The sequence below is a fragment of the Myodes glareolus genome, chromosome 24, assembly GCF_982192425.1.
Source record: "Myodes glareolus chromosome 24, mMyoGla1.1, whole genome shotgun sequence".
Taxonomy (NCBI): domain Eukaryota; kingdom Metazoa; phylum Chordata; class Mammalia; order Rodentia; family Cricetidae; genus Myodes; species Myodes glareolus.
In genome coordinates this window covers 33898291-33922307 of record NC_142049.1, presented here as the reverse complement: position 1 = coordinate 33922307, position 24017 = coordinate 33898291, and the positions used below count along the sequence as shown (strand labels likewise).

Sequence of the window (24017 nt, the reverse complement as noted above, 5' to 3'; positions counted from 1 at the left end):
TCTGTGTAGGTTTTTAATTTCTTAGGAACCCATTTATTAGTTTCTGATCTTGCTTCTTCTGCTACTGGCATTCTGTGCAGAAAGTTAATACTTGTGCCTATAAGTTGAAGCTTACTCCCTGTTCTTCCTCTGGCAGTTTAAGGGTATAAGGTGTAATGTAAATTAAGGTTGCTGATCTATTTGGAATTGAATGTTGTGCACAGCACCAGAGAAAGGTCCACTTTCATTTTTTTTATGCATGTTGAAAACCATGTTTCCTGACACCATTGATCGAAGACTCTTGTCTTTTCTCCAAGGTGTATTGCTGACACCTTTGTCAAAACTCATGTAACTGTATTTGCATAGACTTAGGTCTGGATCCTCAATTACATTCCTGAGTTAAATGTCTGATTTTGTGCCAGTGTTGCATAGATCCTATACTATGTCTCTAGTCTATAATTTGAAGTCAGACATGATGATGATTCTCACAGAATTATTTTTGATTGAGATTGTTCTTGTTTTTCTTGTTGTTCTGTACTTCTTCTGGAAGGATGACTGTCTTGCCAAGACTTGAAATTGGATCTGACACTTGCACGGGCTGTGGGTTGATGGTTTCTGCCAATCTCTATGTACCAGGGCCCATGGCTTACTTTTCTTCTTCCAAGAGGAAGCCGCATGGCTGGAGCTGTGCTTAGCTTTGCCTACTTCTTTTTGGTTCATTGCCCAGCTCACTCTCCAAACTTTTCAAACACTCCTCAGTTACTAATTTTGCAATTTTCCCGAAGTTATTTCTCTCTTTTAAATAGAGTCTGTGTTCTTTGACTCTTCTCCTTTACTGAGTCATGGAGATCACCTTCAAGGCTTTCATTTTCCTGGAAGTTCCTGTTCTGTCATTTTAAATGATATTGAACTGTCAATGTTATTGCTAATATCATCCAAACATTATCATATTTTCCAATTGTTTGTTCTTCTGAAAACTTAGAATTGCTAAAATTTCTCACTGTATCCATACATTTCCCCTTTCCATATTATTTTGACTCAAATGTTTAACCTCTGTGGCAGAGAATTATGCAGTATTGTGCTTTCCTACAGAATCTGTGTCTCTGTCATCAGTAACATTTCTCTTTGTTCCATGGTCTAAAGCCTGCTGTCTTCAGAAATGGTGACACTAGCTCTTTATTGACATTGTAGCTATTCCCTACTTTTCTAAACTTTTAACTGAAGTATGTCTTTTTATCTGAAGTGGTTTTTATGTCTCATACAGTCCAGTCTTGAATTCCTTTTCTCTGTGTTTAGACCATTAGTCTCTAAGCTGAATGTTGATAGGATGAAATAAAATGTCCTCCCCTGGATTTTGTGCTCCACTGTTTTCTGTTTTAAAATTAAATGAAGAAGCTTTGTGCCTCCCTGGTGCTGTCTCCATTGATTTGCTATTTATAATGACTCTAAAATAGCTTAGCATTTATTTTAGGACTTACAATACATATTGACCTTCTGAGTAGATTTCCAGATGTTGGTTTGCTGATGTGAAGCCACTGTGAGAGCCTCCGAATGGCACACTCCCAGCATCTCCCCTGGAGCTCTTAGAGAGCTGCTTCTCTGCCTTGTCCTTTCTTCTGCTGTCACCGTAAAATGTAGAGCTCTAAGTTTGCCGTGGTCGTTACCTTATAAATCTGTTAATGAAAAGAATAGAGATTATCATTTATTGGATTTCTAACACCTTTTCTGCATTTCTAACACACTTCCCCATGCAAATGTCTGAATAAATCTGATGCTTTATCTTTGAATTGTTTTCTTTTTTCCATGAGCAAATCGAACATTGAGGAATTACCTTAGATCGCATGGATCTCAGGGTTCTACGTTTTCTTCACTTTTAGAAAGGTATTCTCACTGAAGTTCATTTTTGGATCTTTCATTTTGTTTCGATTTTGTGATATTTGAGGACTCCAAAAAGTTCCTTGCCTTGCCTTCTCTTTTTCGGTGGTGGGTTAAATCACATGACCCCCATAGTCTTGGGCATTTGACTACTTGGTCCCCAGATGGTGATGCTGTTTGGGAAGGCTTGGGAGATGTGGCTGTTATTGGAGGTTGTATGGACTCAGGGGAAGACTTTGAGAGTTTAAAGACTTGAGTCATTTCCAGTTTATTCTCTCTGCTTTGAGCTTGTGATTTAAGATGGGAGGTACTGGCCCCTGGTGCAATGCTTGCACTCTGCCTACATGGGCCCTAACTGCCTGCAGCTACATGCCCCAATGAGCTCTTCCTTCTATCAGACACCTTGGGAGTGGTGTTTTATCACAGTAGTAGAAACACCGCTAATATACTTGTACAATTTTGCAATCCTTTCCCTTGTTTTTCTGCATGAAACATGTGTCTCTTTTCCTCAGACAAACCCACTACCTGTGTCCCACAGGTTTGATGTGTCTGTGTGTGTTTCATTGCTCTTGTTGCTTTGTGGGCTTTGGGATTGTCCTGCCTGGTGTTGGAGCTTTGTGGATTAGTCAAATAACCTAGGTTTACTAAGATCATGGTTCCTTTCCCATGGTGTTTTTTTCACCCTCTTCAGGCTTCTAAACTCGAATTCCTTTTGTGTTTCATAGTGAATAATCATATTCACCTGTTTAGTGGTGCATTGGTTTGTTTGTTTGGCTGTGGTCATCCAATGATTTGCTTCATCTCTCTTACTAAATGGGTCTTTGGATTTCTTTCATTTCTTTTTGATTTTTTTTTTTAAATTCTGACCCAATTTTTATTTTTCATGCCCTCTACCGTCTCCACTGGAATGGTTACTGTATGAAGTGATTATTTTAATTAAGTTTTTTCATTCATAGTTCTGGTTCAGCTGGCTGTCTTTCCAGACTGCTATTCTTGATTGCGTTGTAGGTACTATAATTTCACCAGCAAGCTATGTGTGTTTCATACTGAAGCAGATATTGAGGAAAGCATATTGCATGCTTGGAAGTGGACTGAAGAATTGAATGACTTGTAGTGAGAGGTTTTTTTTTTTTTTTTTTTCACATTTAGTCAAAACTTCAGCCAGAGGCTGAATAGAGGACTCAGCGATTGTGGCCGCTCTTGAAGGTGTCCTGACTTCAGCTCCCAACACCCATGTCACACAGCTGACAACTGCCTTTAACCGCGTACACATATGCATAAATAAAATACAACCTTTTCAGTGTCAGGTCATCTTTGTCTCTTGGTTCCCACTTTCCTCTGCATCTTCCTTTCTGCTCTTCTTAGAGCGCATCTTTTGCCCTGTCTCTGCTTTGATCTCACTCCTGACCCTGGGCCGTGTTTGTTATGCTGGGTGTTGGAGTGAGGGAGAACTCGGGTATCACCTGATGCTTTAACACAAGACCTAGTGTTAGAGAGGATCTGTGCTTGTGGGTCTTGTTCTTGAAATCACTCCCATTCCTCTCTAAGATGCAATGCTGGCCTTGCCACGTAGTCTTGCATCTCTCCAATCACACAGTGCTCTGTCTTTCCCAGATGCCCTGCCCCTAGCTTTTAATTGTGGTAGGTTTCTGCCTCTGGCTTAGTGAACCAGTATGGCTGTCCTTGCTCCTCTGTGTTGGAACATGTTTCATGGAACATATAGAGGGACAGGCATAGATTTTCTGCATCTTCCTCAGTAGCCCCATAGGGTGGCTCTTTGCAGAATCTTCAGTCTTTGGAAAATCTGGACGTTCTCTGGAGAGAAAAACAAACAACTAAACAAACTACTGGAGGAAGAGGAAATGTAGCCAGAAAAAGGCTCCACACTTTCATGACACCTCACAACTAGCATTTCGTAAGTCAGACGTAAGTTGATGCTGCGTGCAATTGCTGGATAATAACAGGTTTGGTTGTGGTTTTCCTAGGTAAGCAGTGCTTAGAGACAGCGTCTTGTCACCAGCTTCTAGCTTCACTATTTGGACTACTCATTTGTCCTGAAAACTTACGTCTTTGATGGGTGCAATAAAAGTTGTTAGCATGCAATCTCTATAGACAAGCGAAGAAGTTGCTCCAATTGGCCAAGAGTAGGTTACGTCATCCGCGGACCCATTCCCCATTCATTTCTCCAGCAGATGCTCTGTTCAGATGGATGCACCGTGAAAGGGTTGGTCTTGGGCAAATTGAAAATTTTTGTAAAGTCTTAGAATTGTGAAAACCCTCTAATAAAGAGTCTTTATATATATATATATATATATATATATATATATATATATATATTAGGGTTTTAAATATATATATTTAAAATATATATATTTAAAATATATATATATGTATTTAAAATCCTAATGAGTATTTCAGTATAGAAAAAATTCAGACTTACAGAAAAAATTGTGCAGATGGCATAGGGTCCTTCGGCACCTCAGGCCCAGTTTCCTTGCTTCTCTAGGCCACTGTAGCACATTTGAAAACAGATGAGCTAAGGTGGAGTCAGCATTATTAAGGAGACAACCATAATGGCCAGGTTTCCTCGTTTTTCTCCATAGTCCCCCTTTTAGCAACAACAGATATCACGCTGCATTTAGTCCGCAAATCATCCTGGGTTTTAATGGCTGTGAAAATCTGTCTGAATCTATTTGGTTTTAGTAAACTTAGCCATTTGAAGAGTCCTGGGAATATGTCGTGAATATGTTGTGATGGTTACACTTCTGACAAACAGTGTATGCTGGGAGCTTCCTCAGACCCCTCCCCCACATCTGGAACCAAGTGGGAACTGGAAGGGCCTTGGTGACCAGCGTGAGCGTGTCTCCTGGCCTTGGGAGCTTCTCACTCTGGCTTTCTTCAGTAAGCCTCCACAAATTTCCTTCAGACACATGTGTCTTGTTGACCTCCAGCGTCTGATGCCTTCTGCATCTTCTGTGGGTATCTCATCCTTTGCATCTTTCTGGATTCTCTCCATCATTTAGATTCTGGGATAGTGACCTCCCCTGTCATCTCCTTTCCCTTTTGAAACCACCAAAGTGGTGATGTTCAGTGCATGTATTGAATACTGCTTTCTTGTTTTTAACATCAGAGTACAAGTGTCTGGTTCTTCAGACTTTGGAGCTGAAGTAAGAGTTCCATGCAACTTTTCTGCAACATCATCCCATGCTCTTGGCCCTTCATCTAGTTCGAAACTAACACAGGACTGCTATGTCTGTTATAAACAGGGTTCTAAACATAGATGTCTGCAACTAAAACGTGTGAGAAAATGGTTGTATCAGAAGGGAAATGGTCTCACTAATATTTAAACATTAAAATCTATTTTTAAAGCTAATTCAGTAACAGATGCTTAACAATCCAAATAATTATTCTAAAGATTTTCTAGAACTTAATTGTCACACAATCATATTAGCTAATTAACTTTTTACATGGTTGGTATACTTAAAATTTCCCCATGGTTTGATAATTCTGATAACTATTACTTTAAGATTAAAATGGCCTTGGGCATGAAGTAAAACCAGATTTTAATGAAGTTATTGCATGCTTCTCTTTTAAGATATGCGACGCTTTCTTTTTGTTCTAAGTGACTGTGAAGACAGGATGGTGAAGACATGGGTAGGGATGCCCACCGCATATAGAGATGCCTGTGTCTTCTCCCTGAAGTGCCACAGGGAGGCAGAACCGACATTTTGCCATGCAGCACTCTCTAAAAGCAATGGGATGATTGCAAATGAAAATGGAGACATTTCATTTCTGCCGTTATTAAAGACAGAAAGCCTTAGAATGACCAAGCTCTGTTTGAGGGCTGAAGTTCCTTGTGACTCTTGATGCAATTCTATGGCACATAGACGGTCTCTAGCAACAGCCTCTTATCAGATGAACCGCCAGTTAGAAGATGTGCATGCCTGTCCCCAGTCGATAAACACGTGTCAGTGTGCCCTTTACATGGCACAGGAACGTGTTTACGAAGTCACAGGTGTGATGCATCTCAGCGGCACCAGCATTTGATGCTTTTTCCAACTGGTGTCGCTGGACTTGGAGTTTTCATCCAAGTAATTTAGTTAGAAAATTAAATTATAAATCCTTTCCCCCACTCTATTTTAACCCATGGACGACATCTTGACTTGGGGAATGCTTTATTGCAGGTGATTATGTTGTCATGACGATCTACTTCGAACTGAGTCGCAGAATGGGCTACTTCACCATCCAGACGTACATCCCCTGCATCCTGACTGTGGTTCTGTCCTGGGTGTCATTTTGGATCAAAAAAGATGCAACACCAGCAAGGACCACATTAGGTAAGCCGCAAAAAAAATTTTTATCCACCATTCTGTGCAAGTTCAATGCAGAAACATTCACCAAATACCTTAATTAAAGAGAATTCAAATGTAATTGATTTAAGAGCTATGTGGATTTTTCTCACTATTCAAGTTTAGTCTCTCTCACCCTCCCCCCTCTCTCATTAAGTTTTATTCAATCAAAGTGTGCATCAGAAAAATAGGTAGTTTTCTTCCAAGGAGGTTTCAAATATGTAATTTTTTATAAAACTCCCTTGTTAGAACATAGAAATTGTTCAGATCCTCATTGCTGATTCACTATCAGAGAAGTTTCTTGTTTCTTAGAATGGGCTCCATATAAGAAATTATATATAATTTAGCTAATGCATATAATTTATAGTTTATAATTTATAATTATATGCATTAGCTCAAGAGCCATGGGCCATAGTAGACGGAGCATGATTTCCCAGTCCAACCAAGTTAACTTGGTTTTAGGCTTATGGTATGGGAGTGGGGGGGGGGATAAAGGTCTGTCGCGTAGCTGCACTGATCTTCACAGACTGCCAGTCCTCAGCACTCTTGGCTGCAATGGCAAAGGTGCTGTGCAGTAGGTGGCTTCCCCCATGTCCACCCAAGCCATGTAGCTCTTGGCTGTCGCACTATAGCATCTGCTTATCCAGGGCACTGTGGTTTGTGCTGGGCACAGGATACAGTCTAATGCAGTTTGGAGTCTTAGTGCTTGTACTCCTAACTGCCCCCTTTCCTGTCTCTGAAGCAGACTCCCAGGTCTGCTCTCACAGCGGTCTCTGTGCCAGCATAAACTTCAAAGCCTGCTTCAGGCCTCAGATATGTTCTGCTTCTTCATTGGTCTTTGAAGGTTTTGGAAATTCGGATCCCAAGAGCAAAGGTCTCACACTGTGACTGGCTGAGAGGGCAGCTAAGCCTAGCATGAGCATCTACCATTCTTTGCAAAATAATAATTCTACATTATTTGCAAAATGTCCCAGTTGAAATAATAGGATAAAGCATTTCAATCTTCTGAGGACATAAAAGTATTTTTTGAGACTCTTGTACATAGCAAGTTCTGCCACGTTTCCATGTCTGACTGAAAGCATGAAATTGACTAATTCAAAGATCCTGGTAGGCCCTGCATCGTGCCTTGGCGGCTCAGTAGAGCCAACTCTGTTGACGGGGATGTGGGTGAGCTAGCCCCAAGGGTGTGAGCCTGGGAAAGCCGACCCCATTACTAGTCTGTCATGTGGCAGTGTGAGCAAGGGGGAGATGACCCTCTTGACTCTGCAGCAGATGAGGGAGCTAACCCTCCCCCTCAGCAGCTGCAGCACTCAGGAAGGCTGGACCTGCACCTCACCTGGGCAGCACAATAGAACTGACTGTATTGACAGGGGTGCAGATGAGCCCCGTCCGGAAACATGAGCATGGGAGCTCCGGCCCCACCATTCTTCTGCCAGATGGTGGCTCCGGTGAGGGAAAGATACCCCGCCCCACCCTTCAGCCTCCTGTGGCAGTTGGGAGAGCTGTCCTAAGGGAATAATGGAAAAGCCCTTCCTGCCCCTTCACCAGGTGCAACACTTGGGAGAGTGGCCCCTGCTCCTCCCCTCAGCAACACAGTAGAGCTGGTCTTGGTGGTCTAGGTGTGGGCGTAAAAACAGGAGAACTGGTCCCGCCCCGTGCTCCGTATACAAAAGTTAGCTTTACACAGAACACACTTGGATAGTAAAGTCGAAAGTGTGCAATTTCTAGTGGAAAACTTATGAATCTAATATTGGATTACATAAAAAAAATTCTCAAAAAACAAAAAGTTTAAATGAAGAAAACGAGAATATTTAGAACACAAAAGATATTTGAATAAATATGTACTTCATGTTATTGGACAATATAGACCACCATGAAGATTTACTAGTTATATATAATAAAGGCATCTGAAAATTCCTTCCCATTTATCTTTAGTAAAATTGTATGGGGCTAGAAGAAATTTTGACTATATATAAGAGTCCTTGTATTAATGACTTTGGACAAAATAAATGTTGTAACAACTTTTTTTTAGAAGTATGCAATTTTTATTGATTTTATTGAGCTATACATTTTTCTAACAGCTTTTAATTACCATAGAATAATACTTTTAATCAAGACACTAATTCCCTAGATATTCAAAATACAATCAAAATTTATACCATCAAACATGTCAATTTGGAGGTAGTAAAGGTCCTGGCATTGGGTAGCAGGCTTCTCAAAGGTCAGCGAGAACATGTCTGATAAGCATGCTTGAGGTGAGCAAATGCAAGAGCACAGCTCATGAAGACAGAACCGTGCAGTGGAGAACCACATACGTGTTTAGGACAGGTGACACCATACGGAGAGAAATAACTCCCAAGATATAGCATGCCAGGGGAAAGGGTCTGTGGACTTCATTGTAAATCAAGAAAAAATTGTGCCACAAGGAGAAGAAATATGAACACATCGACCCCAGAGCCTGTGAAATGCCAAAGAATAAAATCTAATATTTCTACCATAGATGGCCCTAGAAGAAGCCCATTAGGCTGAAAATGTACCCAAAGAAATAGTAGCTAAATATTTCTCCAGTTTTCCAAAAAGCAGACAGATGTGCATATTCGTGGAACTGAGTGAATTTCAAACATGATACATCCAAGGAATTTAATGCTAAGACAAATTATAATCAAACTCAAAAATGGAAAAGGATTCTTTGGTGTGGAAGATTTGTCTGTATTCTGTCAATCATATTTTAAATAAATGCTCATTGGCCAGGCAGGAAGTATAGATGGGAAAGTCAGACAGGAAGTAGAAATGATGCAATGAGAACAGGAGAATTCTGGGATGGAGAAAATTGATTCCTCCCAGTCCTGCACAGATCACTGAGGAAGCAGGATGTGACCTGCCAGCTGAAAAAGATACTGAGCCATATGGCTAAAATAGATCAGAATAGTGGGTTAATATAAGTCATAAGAGCTAATAAGAAGCCTGAGCTAATGGGCCAATCAGCTTATAACTTATGGAGACCTCTTTGTGATTTTCTTTGGGTCTAAACAGCTGTGGAAACTGGGCAGGACAGAGAAACCAAAAAAAAAAAAAAGGTAGTAGAGAAAAAAGGACATGATCCTTCCTACAGGGCATCACAGCCTGAATGACAACAGGTTCTTGTTGAAGCCATAGAGGCCCAAAGGAAACAGACTCTCAACCTGAATTTTACAACCATTGGGAATCTAACATGGTCTGAATAAACTTTAACTCTTTAAAGAAAATATTTAGGACAACTACATTGTAATCATAGAAAAGTAAAAAGCAATAAGATGTCTGCATTTTGTTGAAATGGGGATAAATCCTGTGTGCACACTAATTGGGGGACCCCTTGACATGCTGCACAGTGTGACACTGTGCCCTTATATAGTACACCATATGGTGCGCTCAAAGACACCATAGGGACTGCAGATGCGGCCAAGGGCCTTAAAATCTGAAACCATCAAGAAGGAAGTCAACAGATGATTGCGGTAACTTACAGAACAGCAGGAAGGAAAGTCAGAACCAAGAAGACAAACTGAACAAATGAAACACAGAATGAGGCACGAACGTGTGCCCTATGATTTAATAACTGTGTGCCGTGTGAGCCACTAAGGTTCACCAATTACAGCAGAGAGGTTCTGAGTGGGCAAACCAGTGTGAAAACTGAACTGGTCCATGCGTGTTTTCAGAGAGGGCATCTCAGAGTGATGCTGGGACTGAGTACAGAAGGGCAGGAGTTTACATAGTGAGCAGGCAGGAAGCCTGGAGTGCAGAGCGGCATAGGACATCGGGGAAGGCTAGAGGCTGCGTCTCTGTCTGAAAGCGCTGAGAAGGTGAAATGCGAAACAAGCAGTGAATGATGAAAATCTGTCTTACAAGTGTTTGTAGATGTAGGATTGTATCGTGGTCCCGTAACACATCAGAAATGCGGTCGGGACATGCGCTGGAGGTGCCTCCCCTCCTGACCCTCCGACTCATCTTGCACATTGTGTTGTTGGTTGCTCCCCTCCTGCCTGCAGCTGATCACGCTGCTCAGCCTGCTCTGCCACTATGGGCAGCCACCACCATGTATCACCTGCCTGGGACAGCACTCAGAGTCAACGTTCAAAAATCTATGTGTTTCTTACTTTGTGTTGCCTTTGGCCTTCGGGTCTGGTGCACTGTCCCCTGATGCTGACAGCTGTCCTCTCCGCAGGCATCACCACAGTGCTCACTATGACCACGCTCAGCACCATTGCCAGGAAGTCCCTTCCTCGGGTCTCCTACGTCACCGCCATGGACCTCTTTGTCACCGTGTGCTTCTTGTTTGTCTTTGCCGCCCTGATGGAGTACGCCACCCTCAACTACTACTCCAGCTGTCGAAAGCCAGCCGTCAGGAAGAAGAAGGCATCGGTGAGTGGCTGGTAGAGCCAGGGTATCCCAGATGTACCAGGAGGGACGTTTAAGGGAAATGTGTGCCAAAATCCTGTTACGTCCTTCGGGATCTCGGGAAGTGAAATAGAATTGTGGGTGGGGCACTAAGACGGAGATGCCGCCCACTTCTCCGGGGTCAGCGCCTGCTGTCGGCCTCGCTAGAGTGGGCTTATCCGAAGACTGCAGAGTTCCAAGGCTACTTTCCAACTCTGCTTTCTTTCTTTTTATTTTGCAGTTATTAAATCCAGATTCCACAAGATGGATTCCTGATCGATTAAGCCTACAAGCACCCTCTGTATGTATAGATTTATGGATGTCAATATTTCTGGGAACTCTGGCTAAACTAAGCTTGCACTGAAAGATACCTTCCTCATAAATGTGAATGAGTGCTGCATGTGATCCGTTAAAAAAAAGTTTATTACTAAAAGTAACCAAGTTAGAACATTTGCACAGCAAGGAAAACGTCCTAACCTGTCTTCATGGGGACCTTGAGGGAGCGTGTGTGCTTCCGGCTACACTGCAGACATTCATGTTCTATATATTCATGCAATCTAAAGAGAACTAAATGATGGTCATCTCTCCAGACCAAACTTCTTTTACTGTTTGAAGCAGGAATCTCCCAGGTCTTTACGTTGTTATATGTGTCATATTTGATAGACGATCTGAAATGCCTGTAGTTGCATATTGAATCTATTAGAGACATTAGCCTTCGGTTTGTAATGCAATGTTTATTCTGGTTTTCACTTCATGTTCACAGATTGTTTTTTTTCTTTTCTTTCTCTGCCCACCCCCTGTGGCTTCTAGTCTAAATGTCCCTGCTTGAATGCCCTTCTTTCCCCACAAATAGCATGACACCCTCACTTCCTTTTGGGCACTTTTGAGATAATGTACGTGAAACGGAGTGCAGCGAGTTCAACCCCGATCGATGCTGTTAAGTAACTGGAATGGAAACCTAGAAATGCCATTTTAAACCACTGGCTCTTAGGTCATGTGTTGTGTTTACACAACTTCTGTCATGTGCTGCATTTGTGTGCAACCATAACTCTCATTCCTTGATTTAATTACACTGAATGTTTCCTGCCACCTTGCATCATAACTGGCTTCTAGCTCTTCACAATGCCGTATACTCTATGCATCTCAACCATTTTTTCATGAGGAAAAAATATGCAGTCTTTACTCAACAAATATGTGTCATGGGGGTGTTGTCAGAAGGGTAGTGGGTAAGCATCTTGTCAGCCCTGAGAAGCCAACAGAAACTGCTTCCAATGACTGTTAGACAAAGTCATAGAGAGTGAGGTGCAGGGAGACGGAAGCCAATCAGAACTAGTAGCCTGAGGCCCAGTGAGCACATCTTCACACCCAGAGGCCTGGGTGTTGAGGAAAAATATTGATGTCTTTGGTGTAGAAATGATTCTGCCAAAAAGAAAGGCGGGACTCTTTTAACTCAGAGAAAAGGGGAGCGCTCCCCTACAAAGGCAAACTGTGGACAAACTGGAAGGGTTCATGATCTAGAAGTTATAACAACTGTTCACAACGAAGGGTGCCACCGCAGCTAAGAAGGTACACCGAGGCTGACGGCCAATGAAGACTCACACAGCCACGGGGGCGGAAGGGAGAGCATTTAACCATTGGATAGAATTATTACCACTTCAGCTCTTAGTTCCTTCCAAGAAATAACAAAACCCAAATGAGAAGTCCCCAAGGGATAAAGACAAGACCAGGACCACGTATATGGTTGAGACAAGTCGCTTACACTGCCCTGTGTCTTGGCTCCCTAACTTGTTAACTGCAAGGCTAATGCCCTTCACAGGTATCTGGGAACCAGTGTTCCATGGAGGACATGGGCCTGTGGCATAGGCCTGGTGCAGGTTGAGGAGTCAGACACTGGCTGGACCAAAGAGGAGGCTAGAGAGGCATCTGCTAGGTGTCTCTTAAGCATAATTTGAAATATTGAGAGAAGTGAGCTGGTACTGGTATGCCCAACAAAGGAAACTGAGTCCCATATGTAAAAGCAAAGAGCTTTTATTTTAATCAAGTTTGGTAACTCGGTCTCTCCACATGGCCAACGTATTGGAATATCTGGAGAGCTCCAAGCTCAATTAGAATTGGGTTTCTATAGTAGTAAAGGTGGGGGTGAGGGTTCTCTGGGGTTTAGGACCCCTGATTGGCTGACATTCCTCTAGGGGTGTCCTGGTGAGATGCACTGGCAGGTGATCCTATCTACAGTGGTTGGAATGTCAGGCATTTCCTTTAAATGGCCTGCCCTTGGGTGGGGGTTGGGTTATCTCAGCTTGTGGTTCTTTCCTGCTACCAGGTATTGCTTCAGGGTAAACTACTGAGACTCAGGCCTCTTGTTTAAAATTATCGATGGCCAGAGTCCCAGGTGATAATGGTTGGAAGTAAAGAACTTTCTTTGGGTGACCTGCCCAGACTTAGATTATCATGGCTGGCCCCCACAGCACATAGAGAGAAGTGTTTACACAGCACACAACACAGCCATGGAGGGCTTGTCCTGTCAAGTCCTAAGTTCTAGTTCAGTCCTGTGAAGCAGAACTCATTTCAGATTCCCAAGCTACAGAGCTTGGAGCTCCCCTGGCCACTGATTACAGAGCTTCCACTGGGCTTCAGCAACCTGGGGCTTCACTTCCCTAAGTTACAACAAGAAGCCGAGATCATTTGTGCCCCAAGAGCTCTCCCTGCTGATTTTCCTGTAAGCGCTGAAGTCACCATTTCTGGTGATGTGTCCCTATCCGTGGAGACACTGCTGGTGCCCAGCCTGGCTCAGTGTCTTCCCTCAAGGTTTACTGCCTCCTTTGCCCACAGCCCACATTCACACCATCACTGAGGGACTATGGTATAGGGTGTTTCAGTTCTCCAAGCAAATGAATGCCTAGCTGCAAAATGTCAAAGCCACATGTAAGAAAACTTTCAACAGAGCTATCATCTAGTAAAGATAGATCTTTCCCAAACAGAGCTTGCCAGAAAGACGCATGTTTTTCAAATACGCTGGATAATTGGCAGAGGCGACTCTCGTGGTTTTGATACACACTTGGGCTTCAGAAGCATGAGGCCAGCTGGTGCCCATCCTCACCAGAGCTTTGCCCAGCATGTCCCCCACCTCTGCTTATGCCCCAGAGCTGTGGGAGCTGCTACAGAGCGGATCTCTGAAGGCTCCCAGTGAACACTGGATGCAAAGCATCCTGCCTACAGCTGGACTCTCCCCAACATCCTTGTACATACATGCTTCCCATGGGCAAGACTCCAGAAGGCTTCATTGAATAACAAAACAAACAAACAAACAAAAAACACAAACAAAAGAAAAGGAAATAGGTGTCATATTTGTTATGAATTTGCCTGCGGGTCCCGAGCAGCTTGCAGCAAGGTCCCGGTGCCTGGTCCCGAGCAGCCGGGAAATGGCAGCGGGTCCCGAGAGCCACCAGACCTGGGCAGGGCCCAGTCATGCAGCGGTGAGTGACCAGCTAGCCCAGGAGTGTGAGCAGGCGGCGGGTAGGAGGCACAGATACATCGTACAGAATACAATTGAATATTTATTAGTTGAGTTATGGAATGGGAAGGAAAAAGGGGAGAAGGGGGAAAGAGAGGAGAGAGAGAGAGTGTGTGTGTGTGTGTGAGAGGGGGGGGGGGAAGAAGGGGGGAAGAAGGAGAGCGCTGGGGCCAAAGGGAACAGAGAGAGAATTAAAATGGCAAGAGGAGGGGAGGGGCCGCAGGGAGTGGGCGTGGCTTGTCTCTTAAAGTGACAAACAATCACAATAGTTCTCTCCCCATGTTTCAGTATCCATGTGGTCTAAAATTCAAGGAACAAATCTATGATAGGCACATATTTGCTACATTTGCTACAAGGTAACACAATGGAGCTGCTAAATGGCTAACATATTTTGAAACTGTATTGTTCTCCCTCCCCTAAAAACCTGGGATACAAAGTTTTAAAACGGCAACATGTTTTTCCTTGTTCACTGAGCTGCAATGGTGCAAAGCATGGGTTGTGACCAGTTCTGGGTAAGTGTGGGGTGGGCATGACCTGCATCTCTCTTGCCTGAAAGCAGACCTAAGATGTCACCTGCAGAGCTCGACCCTCCTCAGGCTCGTCCTACCTGCCTTTCCTGATTGCTGTGCTATTCTTGTGCCTGCAGAACTATTCCCTCCTGGACATGAGGCCTCCGCCACCAGTGATGGTCACGCTAAACAATTCCCTGTACTGGCAGGAGTTCGAGGACACCTGTGTCTACGAGTGTCTAGACGGCAAGGACTGCCAGAGCTTCTTCTGCTGCTACGAGGAATGCCGGTCCGGCTCGTGGAGGAGAGGGCGTATCCACATCGACGTCTCAGAACTGGACTCCTACTCCCGGGTCTTCTTCCCCACCTCCTTCCTGCTCTTCAACCTGGTCTATTGGGTGGGCTACCTGTATCTTTAAGTGCTGCTCTGAAGATGACTGGAGAGTACTTGATTTACGTGTTTCCCTTCCCCCATCCCCAGACACGTAGTGACCAACCAAAACGTAGCAGGGAAGACACTACTCAAGTTTGTTCTGTTACCCTTTAGCAGCATGGGAGGTACTCAGAAAGTATTCTTTATAAATATTTCACTCACAGACACTCACATGTGCACACACACACACACACACACACACAGAACAATTGCATTTTAAAGTGATATTCTTGCTACTCCCCTCTTTGACCTGTAATCTGATATTTATGAATGGCCTTGGATATTAGAAGCTGCCAGTTACCATGCAAAGACCCCTGTAAGACATGCAAGCGAATATCCAGAGGTTCCCTCAGGCTCTCACCCTTGTGTATCTGCCCATTGTGTTCCTTGGCACCAGAGCCTGTGTGTACAGCATCTCCCTCACTGGAGACACAACCGTGCCGACCTCACTCCGAGATCCAGCTTGTACCGCAGTCAGCTCTGGTCTCTTCAGTGATGTCTGTCTGCTCAGGCGCTGCTGTGCCCAGCTAGCAACCCTCCTCCTAGTGCCCTTCCTTTCTGCCTGGGAGGTGCTCATATGTATCAGCCACAAGTTTCCATCTGTGGGGAAAAAAAAATGTGTCTTTTAAAACTTGTTGCTGAGATCACAACTGCTGTTTGTCTCTGAATCTCACAACGTAGTAACTTTATGATATCAGCTGTGTTTGTATACTGGGCTCCTGGACCAGTCGCATTTCATGTCAGCGTTTTTGTAAGAGCCGTGTTCGACAGGACCAAGTCTAAGTCTCAATGAGGAGTGGAGCTTATATTATTGTTCGGGGTTCAGTAACTGTCTTCATCCTGCAAACAAAGGCAAGCAACATGGACAGGCCTTGGTTTTGAAACTGTATTCCAGAGTGTGAAATAACGTAGACGAGAATTTAATCGTGAGCATTAACTATTCAAGCCAAACCAACTTTAGATGCAAAAAAAAAAAAAATGGGTAATGGTTATCTTGAATTACACATTTTGATGAGCAAAAATCGTTTTATACTTTGAAATATGGATACATAGCAAAATCCCAAAGAATGTCCTCCCCCCAGATCAATTCTCTTTTGATATTTTTGTAACACAAAACGTTTTTCTTCTTGGTATTAGTTCTTTGCTATGACCGGACGCTCTTGTGTACTTCAGGTCTGTGACCCTTTTGAAGTGTCCCTTGGCACTCCTGAGTGATATCTCAGCGTGATGACAGCGTTCACTGTAGAATCCCCGTGTGCTTGGCTTCCACAAAACTGAACTAGTTTTATTGAGAGTCACTCAGTTCCAGTTTCTATTATACGTACTGTCTGATGACTTAGAAAAAGGAAAATATTATACAAATAGAATATATAAAAGTACTGATCTCCCACGGTTTTGAGTTGGATTTTGGAAAAGATGTTGGCCGTGGAAGAGATAGGGAAACTGAAACTAGGTATTTTTGCTAATTCTTTCTAAAACTGTTGTGCATCATAGTTACTACAGAAAGCTCCAGACAGTTGACCTCTAGCAAGAAAATTCAGCTGAAAACTTAATAAACACCTGTGGTGAAGAAGCTAATGATGAGGGCTTAAATGGAATTTCTCCTCCATTGGGGGGGGGGAGTTTTGCATACAGTGAGCTGTGTCTCTGAAACACCTACCTTTGGCAGGCCGGCTCTGGAGGTGCCCACAGTACTGAAGGCCAAGGCAAAGCAACACATGCAATCGCAAACACTGAGTTTAGAATTTCTAGTAAGAATTTTAACCTGTTACATTTCAAATGTTCTGGAGAAAACTAAACCTTCTAGTAATTTTTTTTTTCTCAAGGATTAAAACCTACAAGGATCTACTGTGGCAGAACTGACTCCCTGCTATCTTAGGACAACTCTGAAGTTGCCTCTTCTCTCAAAACCTTAACATTTAGACTTTTCCATGTAAGACTTACATACCCGTAGCCCATCATCGTCTCCTGCCCAGTCTTGGCGATGCTGTTCGAAACACTGAAAAAGCCAGCCTATGACCAGGAGCATGCTAACGCCTGTTTCTCAGTAACATTCAATCATCCATGTCGGCTCCAATTTCCAGGATAAACCATTCTATTGCATGGAACAGGGGAGATGCTTGCCCCTCGAGGCAAAGCAGGGGCAGGGTACACCCGGAGGAGGGTAAGCCATGTTCCCCTCCTCAGACACTAGCTCTCCTACTTGATGAAGAGGGACCTGTGTGTGTAGAGCTCCCAAGCTCGTCTGCTCTGTCTAGTCTGCCCCACCCCTCCATTTCTTTTGCCTGTCCAGCTGTGGACCACTTGGCAAGTGGTCTGAACGACCTGCCTTTCAAAGGTGCTACTGCATCCCTTACTCTTAGGAGCACTTCAAATGAGTAGGCTCTGTCTGAGCACAGATTCCAGCTTTCCGACCACTGTGGATCACACTGAAAACTGTGACCGCCCGTCCTTTAAAGTACGTCCTGGTTGATGGAGAAAAACTAACAAAGTATTTTCCATATTAGGGGAATGAAAGCAAAATGTCTTCTCAAAGCCTGGATAGGTTCACCATGGGTGTCCCAGATGCAGGGTAGAGGACAGTGTTAATAAATTTACTCTAGACCCAGCCAACACTGCCCCCAATTTACCCAACATATGCCTTAAAATAAAATGTATAGCCCCCACCGTTTCCATTTTTCAGAAGTTTTTATTTCCTGCAGTAACCCATAATCCATACTAAAATTTACTGGTTTTTTTAATGCATGAATGAAAATAGGGTGTCATTTTTCATATGACAACCAGGCATGTTCATGTTCACATGAACTGAGTTAATTGCAGACTTTTACGGGTTCTTCATACATGAAAACGCTTGTCCTTAACCACAAACTATTCTCGAGTTCTATGTAGGAACCTGAGGGTAAACGTCCACAGAACAGCCCTGCTCCAGACTGTTTGACCTGGTAATAACCTGCTGCCAAGAAACACGTTTAGATGTGTGTTGCAGCTCTACACAATGCCACATCTGGAAAGAATGGAAGCAAGGGACCAGTCATCCCAGATCACATCACAGCTAGGAAGCAGTGGGCCACTCTATCCAAAGGGCTAGAAAACAAGACAAACAACACCTCTGCCTCCTTGGTCACGTCTATCTCAGATACCAAACTGAAAACTTTGACACTTGAAGAATTGCAGCTGGTCCCCAGATACTAGAGCTCCATTCTGTCACTTCAATGCCCGCAAGGCACCGAGCATCTTGAATCCGCTCGTGGTTTGGCAACTGTTTTTGAGTATTTTTTTTCTCTCTTAGAATTAAAAAACATACAAGTTTCCATATAAAAATAGCAAAGAGACTAGAGCTAAACATAGTCTATAACTAAGCAAGGACTGAAATGTTGAATTCCATTTCTACTGCTAGATTGTTTTGGAGCGTGAGAACACACTTGTATGGAAAGGTGTTTGGGAATAGGAAGGGAAGAACCGGAATGCTAACACACAGCAAGGATCTTGTTCACAGTTTTCCCTGAGTCCCCTTCAAATGGCCACCACAAGTGGCCCATAGTAAACACGGGTCTAAGGGTGGGCAGTACCAGAATAAGTATGGCCTAAGAACCGAATGCCCATGAAGCAGGCAAGATGGACACTCCCATCTCTGATCCCTCACTGTCTTACCTTCCATCGTAGACATGGAGTCTAACAGGACACAGAGAAGGAAAGAAAGACCCGTGACTTGCTATGTTATGGTAACACAGTCACTAGTCCCAGAATAAGAACTTGCTTTGTCTTTTAAATATTTTATGGCTTTGAAGCCTCAAAGTTAGAATGTTTCTGCTTCCCCCTTTTAAGATGTCTTCAGCTTGTAAGATAATAACCCATGATAAAAGCTTGATCTAATTCTGTTAAGGTTAAAAGAGAAGATGGTTCTGTTTATTTGCTTTCAACGTGTCTTTTAGTAGAATGAGTCTTTGGTTCTAATCTTCCCAGTAAGACTTTTAAACCTTTTAAACCTCTTTGTTAACCTTTCCTGCAATAAAAGCCCAGACTTAAACCACCTTACACAAATCAGTGCAAAAGTCTGAATTGAACTCTTATTGGCTATTAAAAAGTTTCCATGCTTTGAGCTAACCAGGTGTTTCTAGATAATGTTATAGTAAATAATTATACACACACACACAGACACACACAGACACACACAGACACACACCACACCACACCACACCACACCACACCACACCCAGAATAAGGAAAGTTTGGATGTTGTTTTGGCTAGAAGCTAAAGCAAAAGGGAGCTGCAAAAGGTCAAGGTTTGTAACTGAGGCAATTGTAAATGCTTTGCTTGGTCTATTCAGTTAAGACCAAAGTTAAGACTACTTTATCCCTTCACTCTTGGCAGCTGTAAACAGCGCAGGGCTCTCCTGGCCCAGGGAACAAGCTGCAAGGGTGAGTCAGCAAGAGTTACTGTGGGGAAGAAAGGCCTCTCTTTCTGCTCTGTAGTTGAAGCTGAGCAGATAGATTGGGGTTGGAGTTGGGGGTGGGGATTGACTTTCAACAACTAAACCTCTCAAACTGAGTTAGTCCCTGCTTCGTTTTGTTCTTTTCTAAATATTTAAAATGCTTCTTCCTATCTTTGCCAATAAGTGCAGTCTGCCTTCTGCATCCGTGTACTCTGAATCTGTGATTTCAACCACTGTCAAGAATGTCCAACCCTAGCACGGGCAGGCATTTCTCCTGGTCGTTATTACTGGCGTAGAATTGTCTTTGGCAATGTAAGCCACCTCATGGTGATGGAATGGGTGGGGAAGAATTGCACAGTGTCTGTGCATACAATGTACCACTGCATTAAAGGGACTTGTATCACTGAGGGTTCTCTTATCCTGAGGGTTCCTGGGACAAGCCCCCTACACATTTGGGGGAATGACTGTAATGTTTATATTTCCTATAACAGGCTTAGATCTAGATATCTCCTGGTTGCCCTGCCCACTGAAGTACCTTCTCAGTAAATGTAACAAAGCCAATGCTCATTTTCGTAAATATGCATTTCTTAGATCAGGTGCTTACAGCATGGCTAGGTCAGTTCCCCGAATACCATACATCTCAAAATTATGATATTGTTATTAGCTTCCATTCACAAAAGAAAGTTCCCATTTACCACGGATCACTTTTTAATACACAAGACTTTATATAGTGAATCCCAAAATCACTTTAGGGAAAAAGACTTTGACCCTAAGCTACAGCTTTATGAGCATTGTGAGACTTGATGTGGAAGCCAGAAAAGGTCATGCATGGCTGGAACAGAGGTGACAGGGGTCCACCTTCTGGTTTTCTCCCCAAACAGGCTGAGTTCTCAATGTCTACGTCTGCCACCTGGCAGAGTCAGGCGAGTCCTCCTGGCAGGGATGAGCCTGAACCTACTACACAATCTCTCAGGACAGTTGACTGGATAGGCACTCATAAGCACCCTTGTCAACTGTCACGGGAGCCCAGATCAGCCTACATCACTGTCTTAGACATCGAGCTGGTATCTTGGCTCATGGGAATCTGCTGGGAAGATTCTCCAGACTCATCCTTTAAAAGTCTTCCCACCGTGGGATTGGGGACCGGGGATAGTCAGGGGCAAAGAATGAGGGCTTTGAAATAATTAATAATTACTACAACAGTTTTTTATCAAGAATTGTTCAGATTTTTAAGAGGAAAGATTTTTGTCATTTTATGTTTGTGTGAAGTCCCCCAAGACACAGAACCCCACATTGGGAAGACCCGCCTTCCCAACCCTCTGTCTAGTCTTGACAGCCACAGATGACATCCAGTGAGCTCGTCACATCATTGTATCCTTCCGCTTTCAGGGCGGTCTGGAAAATTAAAACTAAAGATGAAGAAGAAAGATAAGAAACAAACAATAACTTCTTAAGAAACCGACCCCATGATTAAAAACAGAAAATGCACATAACTTTGAAGAGTGAACTTTTATCTTGTCCGTCAAAGACGCAGGAAAGGTGTGGCATGACTTCCACCATGGTTCTTGTCCACATCCTAACCTGTAGCTATCAATGCAATGCAAAGACTTGGTGTCTTTTCTAAGCTGTAACAGAATTAGCCCATATATCAAGAAAAATGACGACAAGCGTTTCAAAACTTTAATTTTCATGTCCGATCAGAGTCCAGATTTCTGCTCTTTCCTCAGAAGTCCCTCCACCCCGCTTCGAGCATCTTCCGGCGCGGGAGGTGTGCCTGCCACCCGGCCTTTCTTCCCTTGTCACTTTTCTTCCTGTCATTTTTGGTTGTTTCCTTCTAGATAGCATTTTAATCGGCTAGGAACGCTTTCTTTTTACTCATGCAGCGGCATCTTTGGAAGCTGCCAGTTTTGTTGCCCAGAGAAACCACTCCTCTGTCTCTAGCATTGTCACTTGGGTCTTAGAGTTACTGCCCAGCAATCCCTGCTGTCATTTTCTTTAGCTATGGTCACTTTAAATACATAGTAGCGATGTGTTTACTATTGTTTTCTTCTTTTTGTCTCCAGCTTAGAGTAATGATGGGAACGCCCCCAAAGACACAGTGGCCAATTGTTCTAGTAAGCCACGTTTACGTACTGACATGTTTGTGTATAGATACCTGTTATCTTCACGAGCAGTACCTGGACTTAGTGAAGCTTTGTTTGTTTGTGTTTTCCGTGGAAGACTCTAGAAGTGTGGCGGTTTTCGGGTTACTGACCTGTATCTTGTTTGCAGTGACGGGGGAATCTTGTGTTTACATGCAGTGTGGCGTGTGTTTCTGTGTTTGTGTGTACAGCGGTAAAACTGGACAACTTATTAATGTGTGCGTTACTCTACCTGTCACCCCAAATGTAGTTGAAACACTTAGGAGCACAGCTTCCTAGTGATAGCATGTTAGATTAGTGAGCCTCTGGTTCAGGCAAACAGGAAATGGGGGGGGGGGAATGGAAAGAGGGGCCCAGATAGAGTAAGAGACAATCATTGTATTTTCCCAAAATATGGGATCAAATACTTTTTTTAAAAAAAATCAAGATGAGATGCCTGACCAAAAGCCGATGTGGAGAACATGTAAGCATCACAGAGTTGCTTGGGTGCCTTGATTTTTTTGTGCACTGTGACCAGGTTTCTCTGATGAGGTGAAAGTCCTCCTCAATATTTAGATGATATTTGAGAATTCACATAGTTGTTCACAGATAAACCTAGGTAGGATGGGAGCTGGCTGGAACCTTCAAAGCCTAGGTGTCAGCCACAGAGTGTTCAGGGCCGTTCTGTTAAGCAAAACATGCATGGTCCTGGGCCATGTCTCAGGCAAAAAGATTTGGAGTCTACTCTGTCTCCTTGGAGCCCTTGCAGCCTGTGGAGCCTACGGTGGACTGATCCCAGAATCCCACTGCATTGCAACATCAGTTCTGAGCAAGGGATGAGTAGAAGGGTTCGGCTGCCCTGCCTAAGAGCTGGCCCCTCAGAGAGGTATGGTCGGGGTCAGAGGAAGGCCCCTCACGAGTAGCTTTTAAGAGCCCTGGGTGCTCTGTTGTCCCTGAGAGTCATCCTCTCCACCAGAAAACGTGAGTCCCTGTACCCTGCATCTCGTGGTGTCCTAGTGAAGCGAGGGCGCCCTTGTGCCCAACGTGCCTTGGCAACCCCCGGCGGCACCGCGCCCTGCCTTGCACGTCGCGACCCCGCCGAGCCCTCGGGGCTAAGCCCAGCCAGAAGCTAGCTGAGCCTCGTGGCTGGGTCGCCCTCTGTATTTGTATTTGGATTCCTATGTTTGTACTTCTGATACAAATAAATGCACATGTTGTCAGAAATACTGAACTGCACATCCTTTTAGTTTGAGCCCCAACCGGGTGATCACTGCCAGCAACTGCCGCTCTCCGATGCGCATCTCTTGGGAGCCAGACGCCATAGCAGATTCTGCACCTGGGGGAGTAGGTCGGGGTGGTTATGGCAGTAAAGTTGAAAGGGTTAGTTCTGAGGGACGCTCCTCTCTCCACTCCTGCCCAAGCTCATGTGCAGGAACTTTCGAAGCAACCATGGGACGCAGGACGCTTCGGTCCAGTCGAGTCAAGGCAGATGTGCCTGCCTCCGGGTCCACCTGCTGCACGGGAATGGATTTGACCAGAAATGACCTGACATCACAAGGAGACACGGGCTCAACAGCCAACTCCCTGATCCTCTGGCTCTTGCGATCTTTCTGCCCCTTCCACAACATTCCCTGAGCCTTAGGTGGAGTGGTCTGTAGATGTATCCATTGGAACTCGGCTCCACAGCTCAACATTTTGACTGGTGATTTTCTGTAGTGATCTCTTTCTGTTGCCAGGAGACATTTCCTTGAGGAAGGGGAAAGATTACACTCTTCTGTGCGTACAAGGACAGAGTGTTTACAGATGCAGGACAGTCCTCCAGGACTTAGATCAGTGCTGGTTTAGACTGCTATTAAGGACTACGCCAGTTTAGTTAAATTGTTTGTCCTCCTCCAGTATCCATGACTTCATTAGCACTGAGCACTTGGCTAGGTTTTCAGTACCAAGCTACACACAAAAAGTCTCACCAACATGACTGCCTAAACATGAGCGGAACAAGGATGCCAGTAGGCATGCCAAAGTGGACAGGAGGAAACACGTGGGGCCTCAGAACTACATACAAATGCCCAGACTGGGGAGAAATAGTCTCCAAAGGGAAGAACACACCAACCCATTATCTAACAACCAATGGTTAGGACCAAACAAGTAAGTACAAGGACCGTTATAAAGACTGAGCAGCTTATATTTAAGGATGTGTGGGTGTGTATACATATATGTTCATGCATACAATAACAATTAATGGAAAAGGAGACCATAAATTTGAAAGGGAGCATGGACGGCTATATGGGAAAGTTCTGAGGGAAAAAAAGGAATGGAAAAGTATTATATTATCACCAAAAAATAGTTTGGGGGGGGTCTAGTCCTATTCTGGCACCATAAGTGGCTAGGATCTAAGACT

At 43.9% G+C, this 24017-nt stretch overlaps 1 protein-coding gene across 1 annotated transcript in view; it reads left to right on the top strand.

The window, feature by feature from the left end:
• Positions 1-22843, top strand: part of Gabrg3 (gamma-aminobutyric acid type A receptor subunit gamma3) — a 530971-nt gene extending 508128 nt beyond the window's left edge. The window contains exons 7-10 of the mRNA XM_048434738.3: positions 6039-6191; positions 10402-10598; positions 10855-10914; positions 14771-22843. Of these exons, the coding sequence (XP_048290695.1) occupies positions 6039-6191; positions 10402-10598; positions 10855-10914; positions 14771-15052 (692 nt within the window). The 3' untranslated portion in view covers positions 15053-22843. The remainder of the gene's footprint in view (positions 1-6038; positions 6192-10401; positions 10599-10854; positions 10915-14770) is intronic.
• The last annotated feature ends 1174 nt before the right edge of the window (positions 22844-24017 follow it).